At 46.0% G+C, this 23,188-nt stretch overlaps 1 protein-coding gene across 2 annotated transcripts; it reads left to right on the top strand.

Moving 5' to 3' along the window:
* The first annotated feature begins 76 nt into the window (after positions 1 to 76).
* Positions 77 to 21,641, top strand: LOC135517197 (pyruvate dehydrogenase E1 component subunit alpha, mitochondrial-like). 2 transcript variants are annotated; one of them, XM_064941286.1, is made up of 11 exons: positions 77 to 214; positions 16,810 to 16,878; positions 17,073 to 17,246; positions 17,491 to 17,617; positions 17,739 to 17,830; positions 17,917 to 18,009; positions 18,080 to 18,235; positions 18,306 to 18,377; positions 19,917 to 19,984; positions 20,324 to 20,432; positions 20,638 to 21,641. In XM_064941286.1, the coding sequence occupies exons 1-11, from the start codon at positions 152 to 154 to the stop codon at positions 20,800 to 20,802; spliced, it is 1,188 nt and encodes a 395-aa protein (XP_064797358.1). In that variant the 5' UTR covers positions 77 to 151; the 3' UTR covers positions 20,803 to 21,641. The 2 variants fall into 2 exon arrangements, with proteins under 2 accessions (XP_064797358.1, XP_064797357.1); XM_064941285.1 differs by having other exon boundaries at positions 17,902 to 18,009.
* Positions 21,642 to 23,188: the final 1,547 nt, after the last annotated feature.

Below are 23,188 nucleotides of genomic sequence, written 5' to 3'. Positions count from 1 at the left end.
CAATGTTGCACTCTGTCTTGGCCAACCCCGTGATAGTTTTAGTTGGCCACCCGACCCACCACGAAAGTGTCAGCTGATATTTGTTTTCGACTTTAATCCGTTAGCTAAATCGGCTCTTCTGTACTGGTGCTAGAACGAAGTGTCCAGTAGCATGCAAAAGATGTTGACCCTCATCTCAAACGTGTACCGACTTGGCAACGCCAGCAAGAATGTGGTACGTACTACTGGCAACCTACGTACCGCTGTCCATGGTGCTGAAAGCTAGCTAGGTGATTTCGCTATGAGATAGCAAGCTAGCTAGCTGACGATATTTGCAAGATGAGAGGTTGCTAGTAGCTTCAGTCCCAGATAGCAGTGCTGACCTTGTAGATGTCGGCCCGTTAACATGGTCACTCACAGCCCCAACTGAACAACACAATATCCAAATCATTGTTGTTCGGCGCTTGCATTGATGACAGCATGTCCATGCATTTGTTCTATTCGGCTAGATAAAATTAGAACATAGATGTAGCTGGATAATTTATTTATAAACATAAATAAGGCAGCCAGTTAAAAACAAATTATTATTTACACAAACAGTCCATATGAGATTCCCAATCAGGGCAGGTTGTGACACAGCCTAGATTCGAACCCGGGTGTTTGTGTAGTGACGCCTCAAGCACTGAGATGCAGTGCCCGAAATCACTGCGCCACTAGGGAGCCACGAGTTTTGCAGTCTTATTTTTATTTCCTAAAGGTGGATTAGGAAGTACAGGGACAAGGGGAACAGGTGCACTGGCTTTTTTAGGGAAAACATATTGAGAACTAGGCCTCTTTTACAAATGCGCCCTGTATATGCAACATAAATATACACATTATACACTACTCATTCTGTTTTTTAAATTTGTTTTCTACATTGTAGAATAATAGTGAAGACGTCAAGACTATGAAAGAACATATATGGAATCATGTAGTAACCAAAAAATTGCCAACAAATCTAAATATATTTTATATTTGAGATTATTCAAAGTAGCCACCTTTTGCCTTGATGACAGCTTTGCACATTTTTGGCATTCTCTCAACCAGCTTCAAGAGGTAGTGATTTGTTTAACACTGTTTTGTTTACTACATGATTCCATATGTGCTATTTCATAGTTTTGATGTCTTCACTATTATTCTACAATGTAGAAAATAGTAAAATAAAGAAAAACCCTTGAATGAGTAGGTGTCAGAACTTTTGACTGTGTGTGTGTGTGTGTGTGTGTTTGTGTGTGTGTGTGTGTGTGTAATTAAAATACAAAAACAGTCATGGGAAGCACAAATCACCCAGAAAAACAGTTGCATTGCTCCACAAATAAGTCCGTAATCAATACTTCAAATTGCCTCGAAATGGCACCAGAACATCAAGATGAATTGTATTTTGAATTTTGTTCCAGCAATACGGTGCATTAAAACTACGCTGAACACAACATCTAAAGTGTTGGTCCCGTGTTTCATGAGCTGAAATGAAAGATCCATATATACAAAAGCTTATTTCGCTCAACAAACAAAAAAATCACATTTGTTTACATCCCTGTTAATGAGCATTTCTTCTTTGCCAAAACAATCCATCCACCTGACAGGTGTGGCATATCAAGAAGCTGATTAAACAGCATGATCATTACACAGGTGCACCTTGTGCTGGGGACAATAAAATGTCATTCTAAAATGTGCAGTTTTGTAACACAACACAGATGTCTCAAGTTGAGGGAGTATGCAATTGGCATGCTGACTGCAGGAATATCCACTAAAGTTGTTACCAGATAACTGAGTGTTCATTTCTCTACCATAAGCTGCCTCCAATGTAGTTTTAGAGCATTTGGCAGTACATCCAAACGGCCTCACAACCGCAGACCACGTGTATGGCGTCGTGTTGGCGAGCGGTTTGCTGATGTCAACGTTGTTAACAGATTGCCCCATGGTGGGGTTATGGTATGGGCAAGCCTAAGCTATGGATAGCGAACACAATTGTATTTTATTGAAGGCAATAAATGCACAGAAATAGCGTGACGAGATCCTGAGTCCCATTGTGTGGCCAATTTTGTTTTTAAAGGTATCTGTGACCAACAGATGCATACAGTCAGTGGGGAGAACAAGTCTTTGATACACTGCCGATTTTGCAGGTTTTCCTACTTACAAAGCATGTAGAGGTCTGTAGTTTTTATCATAGGTACACTTCAACTGTGAGAGATGGAATCTAAAACAAAAATCCAGAAAATCACATTGTATGATTTTTAAGTAATAATTTGCATTTTATTGCATGACATAAGTATTTGATCACCTACCAGCCAGTAAGAATTCTGTCTCTCACAGACCTGTTAATTTTTCTTTAAGAAGCCCTCCTGTTCTCCACTCATTACCTGTATTAACTGCACCTGTTTGAACTCGTTAGCTGTATAAAAGACACCTGTCCACACACTCAATCAAACAGACACCAACCTCTCCACAATGGTCAAGACCAGAGAGCTGTGTAAGGACATCAGGGATACAATTGTAGACCTGCACAAGGCTGGGATGGGCTACAGGACAAGCAAGCAGCTTGGTGAGAAGGCAACAACTGTTGGCGCAATTATTAGAAAATGGAAGAAGTTCAAGATGATGGTCAGTCACCCTCGGTCTGGGGCATCAATGATTATGAGGAAGGTGAGGGATCAGCCCAGAACTACACTGCAGGACCTAGTCAATGACCTGAAGAGACCTGGGACCACAGTCTCAAAGAAAACCATTAGTAACACACTACGCCGTCATGGATTAAAATCCTGCAGTGTACGCAAGGTCCCCCTGCTCAAGCCAGCGCATGTCCAGGCCCGTCTGAAGTTTGCCAATGACCTTCTGGATGATCCAGAGGAGGAATGGGAGAAGGACATGTGGTCTGATGAGACAAAAATAGAGCTTTTTGGTCTAAACTCCACTCGCCGTGTTTGGAGGAAGAAGGATGAGTACAACCCCAAGAACACCAATCCAACCTTGAAGCATGGAGGTGGAAACATCATTCTTTGGGGATGCTTTTCTGCAAAGGGGACAGGACAACTGCACCGTATTGAGGGGAGGATGGATGGGGCCATGTATCGCGAGATCTTGGCCAACAACCTCCTTCCCTCAGTAAGAGCATTGAAGATGGGTCGTGGCTGGGTCTTCCAGCATGACAACGACCTGAAACACACAGCCAGGGCAACTAAGGAGTGGCTCCGTAAGAAGCATCTCAAGGTCCTGGAGTGGCCTAGCCAGTCTCCAGACCTGAACCCAATAGAAAATCTTTTGAGGGAGCTGAAAGTCCGTATTGCCCAGCGACAGCCCCGAAACCTGAAGGATCTGGAGAAGGTCTGTATGGAGGAAGGGGCCAAAATCCCTGCTGCAGTGTGTGCAAACCTGGTTAAGAACTACAGGAAATGTATGATCTCTGTAATTGCAAACAAAGGTTTCTGTACCAAATATTAAGTTCTGCTTTTCTGATGTAGCAAATACTTATGTCATGCAATAAAATGCAAATAAATTACTTAAAAATCATACAATGTGATTTTCTCAATTTTTGTTTTAGATTCTGTCTCTCACAGTTGAAGTGTACCTATGATAAAAAATTACAGACCTCTACATACTTTGTCAGTAGGAAAATCGGCAGTGTCTCAAATACGTGTTCTCCCCCACTGTGCCTGTATTCCCAGTCATGTCAAATCCATAGATTGGGGCCTAATTATTTTTTTTTACAAATTGACTGATTTCCTCATGAACTTGAACTCAGTAACATATTTGTAATTCTTGCATGCTGCGTTTATTTTTGTAAAGTATAAAAGCAGATGTATCTAGTTAACCAATCCTGTGAACGGGTTAGGCAACTCAGGTGTCTACACTTCAACAGCAAAGTTAGATAAGACAGAAGTTCATGAAGTAGGGCCTCGTAAACACAAAGGGAGAAATGTAGAGATCTGCAGGTCTTTAGGAAAGTCCAGCCAACCTTTTGATACAGGATTTAGTGGTTAGTATCAAACCTGTAACAAAATGAAGGGCACTAAGATGGCATCCAATGGCTTCAGATTGACTTGTTAATTGTTTACTCCATGTGTCACTCTGTCTGTTCACACTGCTATGCTTTATCTTGGCCAGGTCGCAGTTGTAAATGAGATCTTGTTCTCAACTAGCCTACCTGGTTAAATAAAGGTGGAATAAATGAAAAATAAGAGTAGTAGCAGCTGCACTTTGATAAATAATATCACCATAATCAAGAACAGATAAGGCTGACTGAATAATCTGCTTCCTTCTTAGAGAAATGAATGATCTGTTTCTGTAGAAAAACAACTTTAAAACTTAGCTTCACCTATAGTTTTTTTAAACGTCAAATCCATATCAATCCAAATGCCAAAGTATTTATGTGTGGGAACACGTTCGATTGGAGAACCATCTGAGTGAACGGGTAGTTCATCTGAAACATTCTTGCGAGAGTTTGAAAACAACATGTATTTCGTTTTGCCTGTAGGCAAGGGATTCCTGCATAGCTATAAAATCTGCCTGTAGTTTTGACACAGTCAGATCAACAGTCGGGGCAATAGCATACATAATACTATCATCCGCATATAGATGAAGTTTACAATTTTAACAGATTTACCAATAGTGTTTGTATAAATAGTGAAGAGAATGGGTCCCAAAATTTACCCCTGCGGTACACCTTTTATGTACATCAAGAAATTCAGACTTAACGTCATTAATCACGGTAGACTGAGTTCTGTCACTAAGATAATCATGAAACCATGAACAGGCGTCAGGGCTCAGGCCTACCGAGGACAATTTGGTCAATAAAATAGCATGATCAACAGTATCAAAAGCTTTTGACAGGTCCGCAAACAAAGCAACACATTTAATTTTAGTGTGTAAAGTATTGACAAGATCATTAACAACTAATGTGGTTGCTGTAATAGTGCTCTGCCCAGGCCTGAACCCTGATTGGTTTACATTCTAAATACATTTCTCAGATAAAGAGGAAGTTGTACATTTACCAAGGATTCAAGAATCCTAGCCAGACTATGAAGCCATGAAATGGGGCGATAATGATGAAGATCACTACTGTCCCGTCCTTATGGAGTGGCAGCACAACAGATGATTTACATACTTTTGGAATATTTCCTGATAACAATGTTACATTTTCTTTTAAAAAGGTGAGGTTATTGAGCGAACAATGATGGGCACTGCACACTTAAGCAGATCGGGGTCCAATTGGCCGGCCCCTGTGAATTTTTTGTTGTCTATTGCTAGCAAAGCATCCAGGACTTATTTTTCTGTAAATAGCCTAAAAGAAAACTTTGACTAACTTCTCTGATCATTCAGCAAGTTTCTCCTATCAGCATCCAATCCAATATCATTGTGAATAGGCTTAGAAGTTATTTCAAAGAGAGAGCCCGCTGAAATAAAATGGTGATTAAATGCATCAATGAAGGCATTTCTCCCCATAATGAGACCAGTGTCTGAAATCACTTGTTTTGTGGCAGAGGGGAGGAAGTAGAACCCTTCAGGGATTTAACAGTTTTCCAGAATTTAGCGGGTTCCATTACAATCCAAAAGATGTGTTACATAATAATCGATTTAGCCTTTCTTATTTGTCAAACACAACAATTCCTCAGTTGCTTTATGCTTGCCAGTCCGGGCCTAAGCCTGTGTTCCTGGCCTTGACCGAAGCATCATCTCTTTTAAGAATGATTTCTAAAAATTCCGGAATGTACCAGCCATTTGATCTACCTTTTTAACTCTTCATTTTTTGAAGGGAGCATGATTATCCACATTAGTATTGAAGACATATGCAAAGAGGCTCAAAGCTACATCAGATTCAGGGACAGCTGAAATGCAATCAAGGTCACTCAAATAAAGATGATGTCCAAAAAAGACCGTGTTAACGGACATTTTTAAAGTTCCTCTTTGTGACGACACAAGGCTTATATTTTTGTATTCTCACATCTCTAACACTGGACAATGATCACTAATGTCTTGGGCAAATACACCAATAGAAATGTATTTCGCTGGTGTATCCATTAAGGTTAGACCAATCAGAGTTGACTTTAAAGGATCTTTCGGGTTGGGCCATGAACACTTAGTCACCAACTGGATTAGGTTTAGATCATTACACATTTCTTTTAGGTTGTCTGAAGCCTGCATTTCCACATCATAATTTAGGTCACCCAGGATAATAACTTCTGATTTTGTAAAAGACAACAAACTAGTTAACACTTCGAGTGCCCAAAGGTTAGCCAAGGGAGGTTGGTAGACTGCCTCACTGCCTCATTGCCAGTATCCGCAGTCAAACGACCACCCCTCATCACTGTCAAACGCTCCCTAAAACACTTCTGTGAGCAGGCCTTCCTAATCGACCTGGCCCGGATATCCTGGAAGGACATTGACCTCATCCCGTCAGTTTGGATGCCTGGTCATTCTTTAAAAGTAACTTCCTCACCATTTTAGATAAGCATGCTCCGTTCAAAAAATGCAGAATCAAGAACAGATACAGCCCTTGGTTCACTCCAGACCTGACTGCCCTCGACCAGCACAAAAACATCCTGTGGCGGACTGCAATAGCATTGAATAGTCCCCGCGATATGCAACTGTTCAGGGAAGTCAGGAACCAATACACGCAGTCAGTCAGGAAAGCTAAGACCAGCTTCTTCAGACAGAAGTTTGCATCCTGTAGCTCCAACTCCAAAAAGTTCTGGGACACTGTGAAGTCCATGGGGAACAAGAGCACCTCCTCCCAGCTGCCCACTGCACTGAGGCTAGGTAACACGGTCACCACCGATAAATCCATGATTATCGAAAACTTCAACAAGCATTTCTCAACGGCTGGCCATGCCTTCCGCCTGGCTACTCCAACCTCGGCCAACAGCTCCGCCCCCACCGCAGCTTCTCGCCCAAGCCCTTCCAGGTTCTCCTTTACCCAAATCCAGATAGCAGATGTTCTGAAAGAGCTGCAAAACCTGGACCCGTACAAATCAGCTGGGCTTGACAATCTGGACCCTCTATTTCTGAAACTATCCGCCGCCATTGTCGCAACCCCTATTACCAGCCTGTTCAACCTCTCTTTCATATTGTCTGAGATCCCCAAGGATTGGAAAGCTGCCACAGTCATCTCCCTCTTCAAAGGGGGAGACACCCTGGACCCAAACTGTTACAGACCTATATCCATCCTGCCCTGCCTATCTAAGGTCTTCGAAAGCCAAGTCAACAAACAGGTCACTGACCATCTCAAATCCCACCGTACCTTCTCCGCTGTGCAATCTGGTTTCCGAACCGGTCACGGGTGCACCTCAGCCACACTCAAGGTACTAAACGATATCATAACCGCCATCGATAAAAGACAGTACTGTGCAGCCATCTTCATCGACCTTGCCAAGGCTTTCGACTCTGTCAATCACCATATTCTTATTGGCAGACTCAGTAGCCTCGGTTTTTCGGATGACTGCCTTGCCTGGTTCACCAATTACTTTGCAGACAGAGTTCAGTGTGTCAAATCGGAGGGCATGCTGTCCGGTCCTCTGGCAGTCTCTGTGGGGGTGCCACAGGGTTCAATTCTCGGGCCGACTCTTTTCTCTGTATATATCAATGATGTTGCTCTTGCTGCGGGCGATTCCCTGATCCACCTCTACGCATACGACACCATTCTATATACTTCCGGCCCGTCCTTGGACACTGTGCTATCTAACCTCCAAACGAGCTTCAATGCCATACAACACTCCTTCCGTGGCCTCCAACTGCTCTTAAACGCTAGTAAAACCAAATGCATGCTTTTCAACCGATCGCTGCCTGCACCCGCATGCCCGACGAGCATCACCAGCCTGGATGATTCCGACCTTGAATATGTGGACACCTATAAGTACCTAGGTGTCTGGCTAGACTGTAAACTCTCCTTCCAGACTCATATCAAACATCTCCAATCAAAAATCAAATCAAGAGTCGGCTTTCTATTCCGCAACAAAGCCTCCTTCACTCACGCCGCCAAACTTACCCTAGTAAAACTGACTATCCTACCAATCCTCGACTTCAGCGATGTCATCTACAAAATTGCTTCCAACACTCTACTCAGCAAACTGGATGCAGTTTATCACAGTGCCATCCGTTTTGTCACTAAAGCACCTTATACCACCCACCACTGCGACTTGTATGCTCTAGTCGGCTGGCCCTCGCTACATATTCGTCGCCAGACCCACTGGCTCCAGGTCACCTACAAGTCCATGCTAGGTAAAGCTCCGCCTTATCTCAGTTCACTGGTCACGATGGCAACACCCATCCGTAGCACGCGCTCCAGCAGATGTATCTCACTGATCATCCCTAAAGCCAACACCTCATTTGGCCGCCTTTCGTTCCATTACTCTGCTGCCTGTGACTGGAACGAATTGCAAAAATCCCTGAAGTTGGAGACTTTTATCTCCCTCACCAACTTCAAACATGTGCTATTTGAGCAGCTAACCGAACCGCTGCAGCTGTACATAGTCTATTGGTAAATAGCCCACCCATTTTCACCTACCTCATCCCCACACTGTTTTTATTTATTTACTTTTCTGCTCTTTTGCACACCAGTATCTCTACCTGTACATGACCATCTGATCATTTATCACTCCAGTGCTAATCTGCAAAATTGTAATTATTCGCCTACCTCCTCATGCCTTTTGCACACAATGTATATAGACTCCCCTTTTTTTTACTGTGTTATTGACTTGTTAATTTGTTTACTCCATGTGTAACTCTGTGTTGTCTGTTCACACTGCTATGCTTTATCTTGGCCAGGTCGCAGTTGCAAATGAGAACTTGTTCTCAACTAGCCTACCTGGTTAAATAAAGGCGAAATAAAAAAAAAAAAAAATAACAGTTATGGATACATTTCTCCCCAGACAAAGGCTTAAAGATAGTAGCTCAAATTTTTGGGCAAGGGAAATAAATGATTTTCATAAAAATGGCCACTCCTCTACCCTGTCTGTCAGCTCTGAACACATTATAACCCTCCTTATTAATCTCAGTCCAGAGTGTCCACAGATATCCAAGTTTCAGTCAATACCAGAGTGTGCGGATTCGTCTGCATAGCCCAGATCTTGATGGAGTCTAGTTTAGGAAGTAAGCTGTTAATATTCAGTTGCATCAACCCAAGTCGTTTGCGATTTTTAAAGTCTCATGAAGACTTCAACTCAAATAAGCTACATTCAATAGATGGTTGCAGGCCCTGTCTGATGGTTGATATTGACATAGTTGGTATTGACATAGTTGGTATGGCTAGCAGATTGCATAGAATTGCACCGTTTGATTTATCCCATTTAGTAATATAGGATGTAGATGTAGAAATGTGAATTACTTTACCAAGGTTAGCGCCATAGGCCTGAGGCCGATGTCAATGTGGGGAACTCTGAGTAACTAATGATGTAATGTTATAAACTGACTTGCACGATAGCAACCAAAGCCCATGTAACAGCCCAAGCCCTCTACGTGGGGGTATTCAGGTTTATGGAATTCACATTTGAACTAATAGAGGCATCAGACCGCGGCATTGTTCAGTGGCCATGGTGCGGATTCAGCATTCGCTCTTATCTAAGCGCTGTCCATGGTGGTTGTTTGTACGCAGGGCACAACCATAGCCCCTAATTTAACAGGATCTCTGTGATGAACCCTCAAAGTTCCGGAATGGTATGATAATGGAAAATACACTGAGTATACCAAACGTTATGAACACCTTCCTAATATTGAGTTCCTTTTCCCTTCAGTACAGCCTCCATTCATAGGGGCATGTGTCTAAAGCGTTCCACAGGGATACTTGCCGATGTTAACTCCAATACCTCCCACAGTTTGTTTCAACTTGGCTGGATGTCCTTTGGGCGGTGGACCATTCTTGATGCACACGGGAAATTGTTGAGCATGAAAAGCCCAGTAGTGTTGCAGTTCTTCACACAAAACGGTGCGCCTGGCACCTACTACCATAACCTGTTCAAAGACACGTCTTTTGTCTGGCCCATTCACCCTCCGAATGGCACACATACACAATCCATGTCTCAATTGTCTTAAAAATCCTCCTTTAACCTGTCTCCTATCCTTCATCTACACTGATTGAAGTAAATTTAACAGGTGACATCATTAAGGGATCATAGCTTTCACCTGGATTCACCTGGTCAGTCTGTCATGGAAAGAGCAGGTGTTCTTAATGTTTTGTATACTCAGTGTATAATGTAAGGCATGTGATATCAGTGATTGTGTAATATAATTATTGTCAACCTAAAATATTCTCATATAATAAAAAAATAGGGTTCATACAAATGTTCTGTATAAATAGCCTCTAAAATATATGTAAACAGACCATAAATGTCTCCTTGTTTGTTTTCTTGGAAAGCTGTGAGTTATATTATGATACAGTATCAGTTGCATTGACAACTTGTCTGATTCCTATCATCAGCTGGTTTCAGCCAGAGTACGGCTGTGACTGCATTGTTTGAATGGGATGTTGGCATATTGGCAGTTCAGTTGACAAATTTATGGAATCGTTCCACAAATACTGACTACCTGCACAGTATGTTTATTTGCTAGCCAATCTTCACATTCATTGGTTTACACTCTTATCACAGCACTGGCTGACCGTGGTTGACCAACTCTCTGACGAAAACTGCTGACCTTTTATACTGTCATAATGCTCATGTCCATTCTAGTATTCAAATTCCTAATTCTATGGACACAAGGGATTTCCTCAGGCTAGTATGTCTTCGTTGTACCTGCGCCATCTACAATTTATGTTTGACGCATGGTGGCACTCTGACGTTGGTACGTAGCATTGGCAGTATATGAAGGAGTGTAGGCTAGTGATGGTCTATAGACTAGTGTAGGCTAGTGATGGTCTATAGACTAGTGTAGGCTAGTGATGGTCTATAGACTAGTGTAGGCTAGTGATGGTCTATAGACTAGTGTAGGCTAGTGATGGTCTATGGTCTATAGACTAGTGTAGGCTAGTGATGGTCTATAGACTAGTGTAGGCTAGTGATGGTCTATAGACTAGTGTAGGCTAGTGATGGTCTATAGACTAGTGTAGGCTAGTGATGGTCTATAGACTAGTGTAGGCTAGTGATGGTCTACAGACTAGTGTAGGCTAGTGATGGTCTATAGACTAGTGTAGGCTAGTGATGGTCTATAGACTAGTGTAGGCTAGTGATGGTCTATGGTCTATAGACTAGTGTAGGCTAGTGATGGTCTATAGACTAGTGTAGGCTAGTGATGGTCTATAGACTAGTGTAGGCTAGTGATGGTCTATGGTCTATAGACTAGTGTAGGCTAGTGATGGTCTATGGTCTATAGACTAGTGTAGGCTAGTGATGGTCTATGGTCTATAGACTAGTGTAGGCTAGTGATGGTCTATGGTCTATAGACTAGTGTAGGCTAGTGATGGTCTATGGTCTATAGACTAGTGTAGGCTAGTGATGGTCTATGGTCTAGAGACTAGTGTAGGCTAGTGATGGTCTATGGTCTATAGACTAGTGTAGGCTAGTGATGGTCTACAGACTAGTGTAGGCTAGTGATGGTCTATGGTCTATAGACTAGTGTAGGCTAGTGATGGTCTATAGACTAGTGTAGGCTAGTGATGGTCTATGGTCTATAGACTAGTGTAGACTAGTGATGGTCTATAGACTAGTGTAGGCTAGTGATGGTCTATGGTCTATAGACTAGTGTAGGCTAGTGATGGTCTATGGTCTATAGACTTTCCTCTGTAATGCGCTTTCTGAACTTCAGCACACCCGCTCAGCCACATTCTCTCACCCTGAACTTATCAGCACAACTTTCATGGTTACAAAGATACTAGGCCCTAGGGACTGTGCTTTTAGGTTCCTTTTAAGATAGGTTCCTCTATAGTGTTTTAAAGATGAATTATTATCGACCCCCGCCCCTCCCTCCCTCCCTTCTCTCCACCCTCTCTCTCCCTGGCTTTCTTGTAGGGAGCCCGAACCGTGTCAGAGGTAAGGAGCTCATAGCTCTGCTGTCCTGTAGGCCTGCTCTAGCCTGTAAGACCTGCTCTAGCCTATAAGACCTGCTCTAGCCTGTAAGACCTGCTCTAGCCTATAAGACCTGCTCTAGCCTATAAGACCTGCTCTAGCTTATAAGACCTGCTCTAGCCTGTAAGACCTGCTCTAGCCTGTAAGACCTGCTCTAGCCTATAAGACCTGCTCTAGCCTGTAAGACCTGCTCTAGCCTATAAGACCTGCTCTAGCCTATAAGATCTGCTCTAGCCTATAAGACCTGCTCTAGCCTGTAAGACCTGCTCTAGCCTGTAAGACCTGCTCTAGCCTGTAAGACCTGCCTGTAAGACCTGCTCTAGCCTGTAAGACCTGCTCTAGCCTATAAGATCTGCTCTAGCCTATAAGACCTGCTCTAGCCTATAAGACCTGCTCTAGCCTATAAGACCTGCTCTAGCCTATAAGACCTGCTCTAGCCTGTAAGACCTGCTCTAGCCTATAAGACCTGCTCTAGCCTATAAGACCTGCTCTAGCCTGTAAGGCCTGCTCTAGCCTGTAAGATCTGCTCTAGCCTATAAGACCTGCTCTAGCCTATAAGACCTGCTCTAGCCTATAAGACCTGCTCTAGCCTGTAAGACCTGCTCTAGCCTGTAAAACCTGCTCTAGCCTATAAGACCTGCTCTAGCCTATAAGGCCTGCTCTAGCCTGTAAGACCTGCTCTAGCCTATAAGACCTGCTCTAGCCTGTAAAACCTGCTCTAGCCTATAAGACCTGCTCTAGCCTATAAGGCCTGCTCTAGCCTGTAAGACCGGCTCTAGTCTATAAGACCTGCTCTAGCCTATAAAACCTGCTATAGCCTGTAAGACCTGCTCTAGCCTATAAGATCTGCTCTAGCCTATAAGACCTGCTCTAGCCTATAAGACCTGCTCTAGCCTATAAGACCTGCTCTAGCCTATAAGACCTGCTCTAGCCTGTAAGACCTGCCTGTAAGACCTGCTCTAGCCTATAAGACCTGCTCTAGCCTATAAGACCGGCCTGTAAGACCTGCTCTAGCCTATAAGACCTGCTCTAGCCTGTAAGACCTGCTCTAGCCTATAAGACCTGCTCTAGCCTATAAGGCCTGCTCTAGCCTGTAAGACCTGCTCTAGTCTATAAGACCTGCTCTAGCCTATAAAACCTGCTATAGCCTGTAAGACCTGCTCTAGCCTATAAGATCTGCTCTAGCCTATAAGACCTGCTCTAGCCTATAAGACCTGCTCTAGCTTATAAGACCTGCTCTAGCCTATAAGACCTGCTCTAGCCTGTAAGACCTGCCTGTAAGACCTGCTCTAGCCTATAAGACCTGCTCTAGCCTGTAAGACCTGCTCTAGCCTGTAAGACCTGCTCTAACCTATAAGACCTGCTCTAGCCTGTAAGACCTGCTCTAGCCTATAAGACCTGCTCTAGCCTATAAGACCTGCTCTAGCCTGTAAGACCTGCTCTAGCCTATAAGACCTGTAAGACCTGCTCTAGCCTATACGGCCTGCTCTAGCCTATAAGACCTGCTCTAGCCTATAAGACCTGCTCTAGCCTGTAAGACCGGCTCTAGTCTATAAGACCTGCTCTAGCCTATAAAACCTGCTATAGCCTGTAAGACCTGCTCTAGCCTATAAGATCTGCTCTAGCCTATAAGACCTGCTCTAGCCTATAAGACCTGCTCTAGCCTATAAGACCTGCTCTAGCCTATAAGACCTGCTCTAGCCTGTAAGACCTGCCTGTAAGACCTGCTCTAGCCTATAAGACCTGCTCTAGCCTATAAGACCGGCCTGTAAGACCTGCTCTAGCCTATAAGACCTGCTCTAGCCTGTAAGACCTGCTCTAGCCTATAAGACCTGCTCTAGCCTATAAGGCCTGCTCTAGCCTGTAAGACCTGCTCTAGTCTATAAGACCTGCTCTAGCCTATAAAACCTGCTATAGCCTGTAAGACCTGCTCTAGCCTATAAGATCTGCTCTAGCCTATAAGACCTGCTCTAGCCTATAAGACCTGCTCTAGCTTATAAGACCTGCTCTAGCCTATAAGACCTGCTCTAGCCTGTAAGACCTGCCTGTAAGACCTGCTCTAGCCTATAAGACCTGCTCTAGCCTGTAAGACCTGCTCTAGCCTGTAAGACCTGCTCTAACCTATAAGACCTGCTCTAGCCTGTAAGACCTGCTCTAGCCTATAAGACCTGCTCTAGCCTATAAGACCTGCTCTAGCCTATAAGACCTGCTCTAGCCTGTAAGACCTGCTCTAGCCTGTAAGACCTGTAAGACCTGCTCTAGCCTATACGGCCTGCTCTAGCCTGTAAGACCTGCTCTAGCCTATAAGACCTGCTCTAGCCTATAAGGCCTGCTCTCGCCTGTAAGACCTGCTCTAGCCTATAAGACCTGCTCTAGCCTGTAAGACCTGCTCTAGCCTGTAAGACCTGCTCTAGCCTATAAGGCCTGCTCTCGCTTGTAAGACCTGCTCTAGCCTATAAGACCTGCTCTAGCCTATAAGGCCTGCTCTAGCTTGTAAGACCTGCTCTAGCCTATAAGACCTGCTCTAGCCTATAAGACCTGCTCTAGCCTGTAAGACCTGCTCTAGCCTATAAGACCTGCTCTAGCCTATAAGATCTGCTCTAGCCTATAAGACCTGCTCTAGCCTATAAGACCTGCTCTAGCCTATAAGACCTGCTCTAGCCTATAAAGCCTGCTCTAGCCTGTAAGACCTGCTCTAGCCTATAAAGCCTGCTCTAGCCTGTAAGACCTGCTCTAGCCTATAAGACCTGCTCTAGCCTATAAGACCTGCTCTAGCCTGTAAGACCTGCTCTAGCCTATAAGACCTGCTCTAGCCTATAAGACCTGCTCTAGCCTATAAGGCCTGCTCTAGCCTGTAAGACCTGCCTGTAAGACCTGCTCTAGCCTATAAGACCTGCTCTAGCCTGTAAGACCTGCTCTAGCCTGTAAGACCTGCTCTAGCCTATAAGACCTGCTCTAGCCTGTAAGACCTGCTCTAGCCTATAAAGACCTGCTCTAGCCTATAAGGCCTGCTCTAGCCTGTAAGACCTGCTCTAGTCTATAAGACCTGCTCTAGCCTATAAAACCTGCTATAGCCTGTAAGACCTGCTCTAGCCTATAAGACCTGCTCTAGCCTATAAGACCTGCTCTAGCCTATAAGACCTGCTCTAGCTTATAAGACCTGCTCTAGCCTATAAGACCTGCTCTAGCCTGTAAGACCTGCCTGTAAGACCTGCTCTAGCCTATAAGACCTGCTCTAGCCTGTAAGACCTGCTCTAGCCTGTAAGACCTGCTCTAACCTATAAGACCTGCTCTAGCCTGTAAGACCTGCTCTAGCCTATAAGACCTGCTCTAGCCTATAAGACCTGCTCTAGCCTATAAGACCTGCTCTAGCCTGTAAGACCTGCTCTAGCCTATAAGACCTGTAAGACCTGCTCTAGCCTATAAGACCTGCTCTAGCCTATAAGACCTGCTCTAGCCTGTAAGACCTGCTCTAGCCTATAAGACCTGCTCTAGCCTATAAGACCTGCTCTAGCCTATAAGACCTGCTCTAGCCTATAAGACCTGCTCTAGCCTATAAGACCTGCTCTAGCCTATAAGACCTGCTCTAGCCTATAAAGCCTGCTCTAGCCTGTAAGACCTGCTCTAGCCTATAAAGCCTGCTCTAGCCTGTAAGACCTGCTCTAGCCTATAAGACCTGCTCTAGCCTATAAGACCTGCTCTAGCCTGTAAGACCTGCTCTAGCCTATAAGACCTGCTCTAGCCTATAAGACCTGCTCTAGCCTGTAAGACCTGCTCTAGCTTATAAGACCTGCTCTAGCATGTAAGACCTGATCTAGCCTATAAGACCTGCTCTAGCCTGTAAGACCTTGAACAAAACAAAGCTCATATAGAACATAGCCTAGTGTTGGCAGCCTCTGTGTGTACTAATAGAGGTCCTGCCCTGACTCTCTTTGGTGCGCTGTGTCAGTGGGTGGTGTGCTGTGTCAGTGGGTGGTGTGCTGTGTCAGTGGGTGGTGTGCTGTGTCAGTGGGTGGTGTGGTGTTGGTGCGCTGTGTCAGTGGGTGGTGCGCTCTGTCAGTGGGTGGTGCGCTGTGTCAGTGGGTGGTGCACTGTGTCAGTGGGTGGTGCGCTGTGTCAGTGGGTGGTGCGCTGTGTCAGTGGGTGGTGCACTGTGTCAGTGGGTGGTGCGCTGTGTCAGTGGGTGGTGCGCTGTGTCAGTGGGTGGTGCACTGTGTCAGTGGGTGGTGCACTGTGTCAGTGAGTGGTGCGCTGTGTCAGTGGGTGGTGCGCTGTGTCAGTGGGTGGTACGCTGTGTCAGTGGGTGGTGCGCTGTGTCAGTGGGTGGTGCGCTGTGTCAGTGGGTGGTGTGCTGTGTCAGTGGGTGGTGCGCTGTGTCAGTGGGTGGTGCGCTGCTGTGATGGTGGTGGTAGAGATCTAGAGTTCAGGTGTCAGACTCCTCTGGCTGTGCTCTGGTCTAATTGGGTGGCTCCTCTGTTCCCTCCCAGCTGCTGATTGGCCTGTCCAAACACGTAGATTTAACCTCGCCGACCGACCCCAGCAACACCCCGACAACCACCAGTTGGTACCAAATCACCCAGACCTAGTTAGAACCAGCCATTCGGATCCAAACAGAGCAACCTGAACCTCAGCCACGTTCCTTCTGCAGAACCCCCAGTCCTCCTTTCACACTGTGGCCCAGGGCTGGATTTAGCCTTCGGGAGTGGGGCCATTGGATTTTCTTGTGTGTGTGTGTGTGTGTGTGTGTGTGTGTGTGTGTGTGTGTGTGTGTGTGTAGCTCTCCTGCCATGCTCTCTCTCTACAGGGGGCCAGGATGGTGTTGTCCACACGCTTCTTCACTGACTTCACCCCACAGGCCAGTTTTGACATCAAGGTGAGTCCACATACACACAAAACAAATGCATGTGACACGTACTGAATAGATTTCTCCTGGACATGCCTCTTCTACACAACACACTTCTATCATACCCTGCTGAACAAGTCCGAGATGCAGTATGAAATGGAAACTTCCTCCTGGTTGATTGGTTGAGCTGCCTGTCTCCCTCCTTTCCCTGTGCTGTCCAATAGAAGTGTGAGCTGCACCGTCTGGAGGCGGGCCCCTCTGAGACAGCGGTGTTGACCAGAGAACAGGGCCTCCAGTACTACAGGACCATGCAGACCATGAGACGCATGGAGCTGAAGGCTGACCAGCTCTACAAGCAGAAGATCATCAGAGGCTTCTGCCACCTCTACGACGGACAGGTCACCACACACACACACACACACACACACACACACACACACACACACACACACACACACACACACACACACACACACACACACACACACACACACACACACACACACACACACACACACACACACACACACACACACACACACACACACACATTACATATAGATTAGAACACACACAGCAAGAGAGAAAGGAACATACACACACTCCCCTTCTCTCTCCTAGCCGTTGTTGGTTGTGTTACAGGAGGCGTGTGCGATGGGCATCGAGGCGGGCATCAACCCAACAGACCACCTGATCACAGCGTACCGCGCCCATGGCTACACTTTCACACGGGGTGTATCCGTTAGAGAGATCATGGCTGAACTCACAGGTGAGACACGCCTAGAAACTGATCGAAGGTCAGATTTGTATTTCCTCCTAATGGTTGCAGTCAGGATTTAAGGAAGATAAACTGATCCTTCCACCTGACATAGATGTCTATTCTCTCTCAGGTCGTAGAGGAGGTGTGGCCAAGGGCAAAGGGGGTTCTATGCACATGTACGCTAAACACTTCTATGGAGGGAATGGAATCGTGGGGGCTCAGGTAACTCTCTGAACAGGTCAGACTCTCTCACACACAAACCTAGACCGAGAGGGGAACATGCATTTTCGCAGTGTGTGTGTCTACAGGTTCCATTGGGTGCTGGTGTGGCACTAGCCTGTCAGTACCAGGGCAACAACCAGGTGTGCGTGGCGCTGTACGGAGACGGAGCAGCCAACCAGGTGAGGTCTATCTAACAGTTACAATGAAGTTATTAAATCATCATCATCGTCTCTGCTCTTGTCCAATCAGGGCCAGATCTTTGAGTCGTTTAACATGGCGGCTCTGTGGAAGCTGCCGTGTATCTTCATCTGTGAGAACAACAAGTTTGGCATGGGGACGTCTGTAGAGAGATCCTCTGCTAGCACTGACTACTTCAAGAGAGGAGACTATATACCTGGAATCAAGGTAGGACACACACACACACAGTCAATGAGTGTATCTTTGCTATACTGACCCCTCTGTCCCTGTGGTGTAGGTGGATGGTATGGACGTGCTGTGTGTGAGGGAGGCCATCAAGTTTGCTGCAGACTACTGCAGAGCCGGGAAGGTGAACTATGATTGGTTATAGAACTGGAGAAGAGAAGTTCTGATTGGTGCAGAGATGAAAAAGTGATAGCTGGTTTAAGAGCTTAGAGTGTTAAGAATCACTTTGTCTCAGACAATCTAATGTCTGAGGACTGATCCTATTCTAGTATCCCACCAGTGTCTCTTCCCTGACAGAGGGCTGATCCTATTCTAGTATCCCACCAGTGTCTCTTCCCTGACAGAGGACTGATCCTATTCTAGTATCCCACCAGTGTCTCTTCCCTGACAGAGGGCTGATCCTATTCTAGTATCCCACCAGTGTCTCTTCCCTATTCTAGTATCCCACCAGTGCCTCTTCCCTATTCTAGTATCCCACCAGTGTCTCTTCCCTGACAGAGGACTGATCCTATTCTAGTATCCCACCAGTGTCTCTTCCCTGAAAGAGGGCTGATCCTATTCTAGTATCCCACCAGTGTCTCTTCCCTGACAGAGGACTGATCCTATTCTAGTATCCCACCAGTGTCTCTTCCCTGACAGAGGACTGATCCTATTCTAGTATCCCACCAGTGTCTCTTCCCTGACAGAGGACTGATCCTATTCTAGTATCCCACCAGTGTCTCTTCCCTGACAGAGGACTGATCCTATTCTAGTATCCCACCAGTGTCTCTTCCCTGACAGAGGACTGATCCTATTCTAGTATCCCACCAGTGTCTCTTCCCTGACAGAGGGCTGATCCTATTTTAGTATCCCACCAGTGTCTCTTCCCTGACAGAGGACTGATCCTATTCTAGTATCCCACCAGTGTCTCTTCCCTGACAGAGGACTGATCCTATTCTAGTATCCCACCAGTGTCTCTTCCCTGACAGAGGACTGATCCTATTCTAGTATCCCACCAGTGTCTCTTCCCTGACAGAGGACTGATCCTATTCTAGTATCCCACCAGTGTCTCTTCCCTGACAGAGGACTGATCCTATTCTAGTATCCCACCAGTGTCTCTTCCCTGACAGAGGACTGATCCTATTCTAGTATCCCACCAGTGTCTCTTCCCTGACAGAGGACTGATCCTATTCTAGTATCCCACCAGTGTCTCTTCCCTATTCTAGTATCCCACCAGTGTCTCTTCCCTATTCTAGTATCCCACCAGTGCCTCTTCCCTGACAGAGGACTGATCCTATTCTAGTATCCCACCAGTGTCTCTTCCCTGACAGAGGACTGATCCTATTCTAGTATCCCACCAGTGTCTCTTCCCTGACAGAGGACTGATCCTATTCTAGTATCCCACCAGTGTCTCTTCCCTGACAGAGGACTGATCCTATTCTAGTATCCCACCAGTGTCTCTTCCCTGACAGAGGGAGGCTCAGTGACCAGCAGAATAGAGACAGTCTGTGAGACTCTAGTAAAGTTGTAACTGGCCTTGCACTCCTGGTCTGCTGCAGGCCAAACAGCATAGATATAGGAAGATCCTCTGCTACAGTAGACATCCCTGATCAGGCTATTCTGCAGTATCATGGCGGGGTTGGCTCGCTTGTTGAATGTCTTGCTTTTGAAACCTCCTTGGCAGGGTCCTATTGTGATGGAGCTGGAGACCTACCGTTACCATGGACACAGCATGAGCGACCCCGGGGTTAGGTGAGACATGATCTCTGACCTTTGACCCCTGACTATGTGTTCGTCAACTGAGCACCCTGTCTCTCCCCGCCCCCTCACTCCTCACCACATCTCCCATCTCTCTCCCTCCCTCCCTCTCTATTCTGTTTTAGCCCTGCCCACCTCCTTGTGTTGCCACTCCCTAGTTTAACCCCCCCCCCTTTCCCCTCTTAGTGTAGTGCAGTGTTGGTTTGGGAAGAGCACTGCTTCCTTTCCAGGTCTGTCTCGCTCTCTGTCTCTCTCTCATCAACCAAGGGCTGGTGCAGAACCTTGCTAATCATGTCTAAGTCCTCTTCCTGTGTGTGATGTAACTTCCTGTAGCTACCGCTCACGTGAGGAGATCCAGGAAGTGCGCAGTAAGAGTGACCCCATCACCATGCTGAAGGAACGCATGCTGTCCAACAACATGGCTTCTGTGGAGGAGATCAAGGTACACACACACCTTCACCGACACGCATCCTCACACACACACACACACACACACACACACACACACACACACACACACACACACACACACACACACACACACACACACACACACACACACACACACACACACACACAGGTGGTCCAATTACTCAAATGGTTTCCCTCCTTGCCTCCTTCTTCCTGTCCTTCCTTTCTCCATACAGGAGATAGATGTAGACATCAGGAAGGTGATCGAGGACGCAGCCCAGTTTGCCATCTCTGACCCTGAGCCACCATTGGACGAGCTCTGTAACCACATCTTTGCCAATGATCTGCCCATGGAGGTCCGCGGGACCAACCCCTGGGTCAAACTGAAGTCTGTCAGCTAGACTCACACACACGCGCACACACACACGAACCAAACTACTGTGCAGTCTATCAGCTACACATCCCTTCCTACCCTCTGCAACACCAACCCCTGGGTGAAAGTCTAATCCTCCTTTCGTCCCTCTTCTCATTCCCTCATTAGTTGTCTCTAAACGCACAATATGAGAGGTCATGACCTTGTAGTTCAGAGTTCAGTCTGTAGCAGCATTCCAAACCAAGTCCGTCTCTTCTGACTCTCTGTCACTGGTATGTATAGAGGATAGTATGTAGTTTTACATTGATGTGTTCTCCTGATACTGGGGGACTGTAGGTGGGAGGTGTATGGCTTAGGGCAGGCTGTTGTTCCAGTCTAGCACTAACACACCTGATTCAATCAGTCACCAAGACATTCCCTATAGCTGGATCTGGTTTGTTCATGCTGATACTTACTAAGGTTGCACACCCTAGAACACTTCAGAACCAGGGTTGGCCACCCCAGGCTAAGGGTGTGTGTGTGGGGGTGGTTTTGGGTTAAACCAAGTCTCTCTGTTTCTAATGCTCCCATCTGTTAATGTATGACCTCTGACCCAGATGTTATTGTAGCACTCGTTGCACTTTGATATAGAAAATAACGAGACACCAGACTGCAAGTCGTTATGTTATAATAGCAAAAGAGACAAGCAATGGTAGTTCATTTCTCTCACCTCCTTTCTCCTTCTTGTCTTCTCTGCCTCCCTCCCTCCTCTCCGTGAGGAGCAGATACCGATCCAAGCCCTGATAAACTGATGAGGAACATCTGTGAGAACTGAACGATTGTAATACTGTTGTGATTTGATTGGAGCAATAAAGTTGGCTGAGTCTGTATGGCGTGTTTGTGTCTGACACTGGAAAGTTCTGTGTGCAGACAGCTAATAATGTACCAGATAGCTGTTAATTACTGACAAGGAGCCATCTTGCATCAACCTATCCAGTTCTTTTACATCCATGAATATAATGCTGCTTTCAAGACAACTGGGAAGACTGGGGGGGCGGGGGGAGACGGGGGGGACTAGGCCAAGTCATGACGTCAGTGATCTTCAGGCTAGAAAGACGCCAGAGTTTCCAACTTGGAATTCCGAGTGGGATTACCGTTCAAAACAATTTTCCCAGTCGGCGCTCATTTTTTCCCCAGAGTTCCCAGTTGTTTTGAACACAGCGTAAGATGTCATCAACCACCAGATGTCACCACAGTGTTGTACGTACATCACCAGTTCAGTACAGTAAGCCGTTACATGAGAGAAGACGGAGATTAATGTTTTGTCACCAAGTTCATTCTGGCAGTTCAGTATAAATATCTCTGAAGTTGGGCTGTAATGATACTGTTCCCTTCCATGGCACATCTTCAGTCACACACACACACACACCTCTTCAGTCACACACACACCTCTTCAGTCACACACACACACACACACACCTCTTCAGTCACACACACACACACACCTCTTCAGTCACACACACACACACACCTCTTCAGTCACACACACACACACACCTCTTCAGTCACACACACACACACACCTCTTCAGTCACACACACACACACACCTCTTCAGTCACACACACACACCTCTTCAGTCACACACACACACACATCTTCAGTCACACACACACAAACCTCTTTAGTCACACACACACACACACATCTTCAGTCACACACACACCTCTTCAGTCACACACACACACACCTCTTCAGTCACACACACACACACCTCTTCAGTCACACACACACACCTCTTCAGTCACACACACACACCTCTTCAGTCACACACACACACATCTTCAGTCACACACACACACACCTCTTTAGTCACACACACACACACACACACACACATCTTCAGTCACACACACACACACACCTCTTCAGTCACACACACACATCTTCAGTCACACACACACACTCCTCTTTAGTCACACACACACACACACACACACATCTTCAGTCACACACACACACACCTCTTCAGTCACACACACACACCTCTTCAGTCACACACACCTCTTCAGTCACACACACACACACACCTCTTCAGTCACACACACACACACACACCTCTTCAGTCACACACACACACGCACCTCTTCAGTCACACACACACACGCACTTCTTCAGTCACACACACACACACACACACCTCTTCAGTCACACACACACACGCACCTCTTCAGTCACACACACACACGCACCTCTTCAGTCACACACACACACCTCTTCAGTCACACACACACACCTCTTCAGTCACACACACACACCTCTTCAGTCACACACACACACCTCTTCAGTCACACACACACACCTCTTCAGTCACACACACACACACACACACACACACATCTTCAGTCACACACACACACACCTCTTTAGTCACAC

The sequence above is a fragment of the Oncorhynchus masou genome, chromosome 28, assembly GCF_036934945.1.
Source record: "Oncorhynchus masou masou isolate Uvic2021 chromosome 28, UVic_Omas_1.1, whole genome shotgun sequence".
Classification (NCBI taxonomy): Eukaryota; Metazoa; Chordata; class Actinopteri; order Salmoniformes; family Salmonidae; genus Oncorhynchus; species Oncorhynchus masou.
Note: the sequence above shows the minus strand (reverse complement) of the source record. Positions and strands in the feature narration are given on the sequence as shown.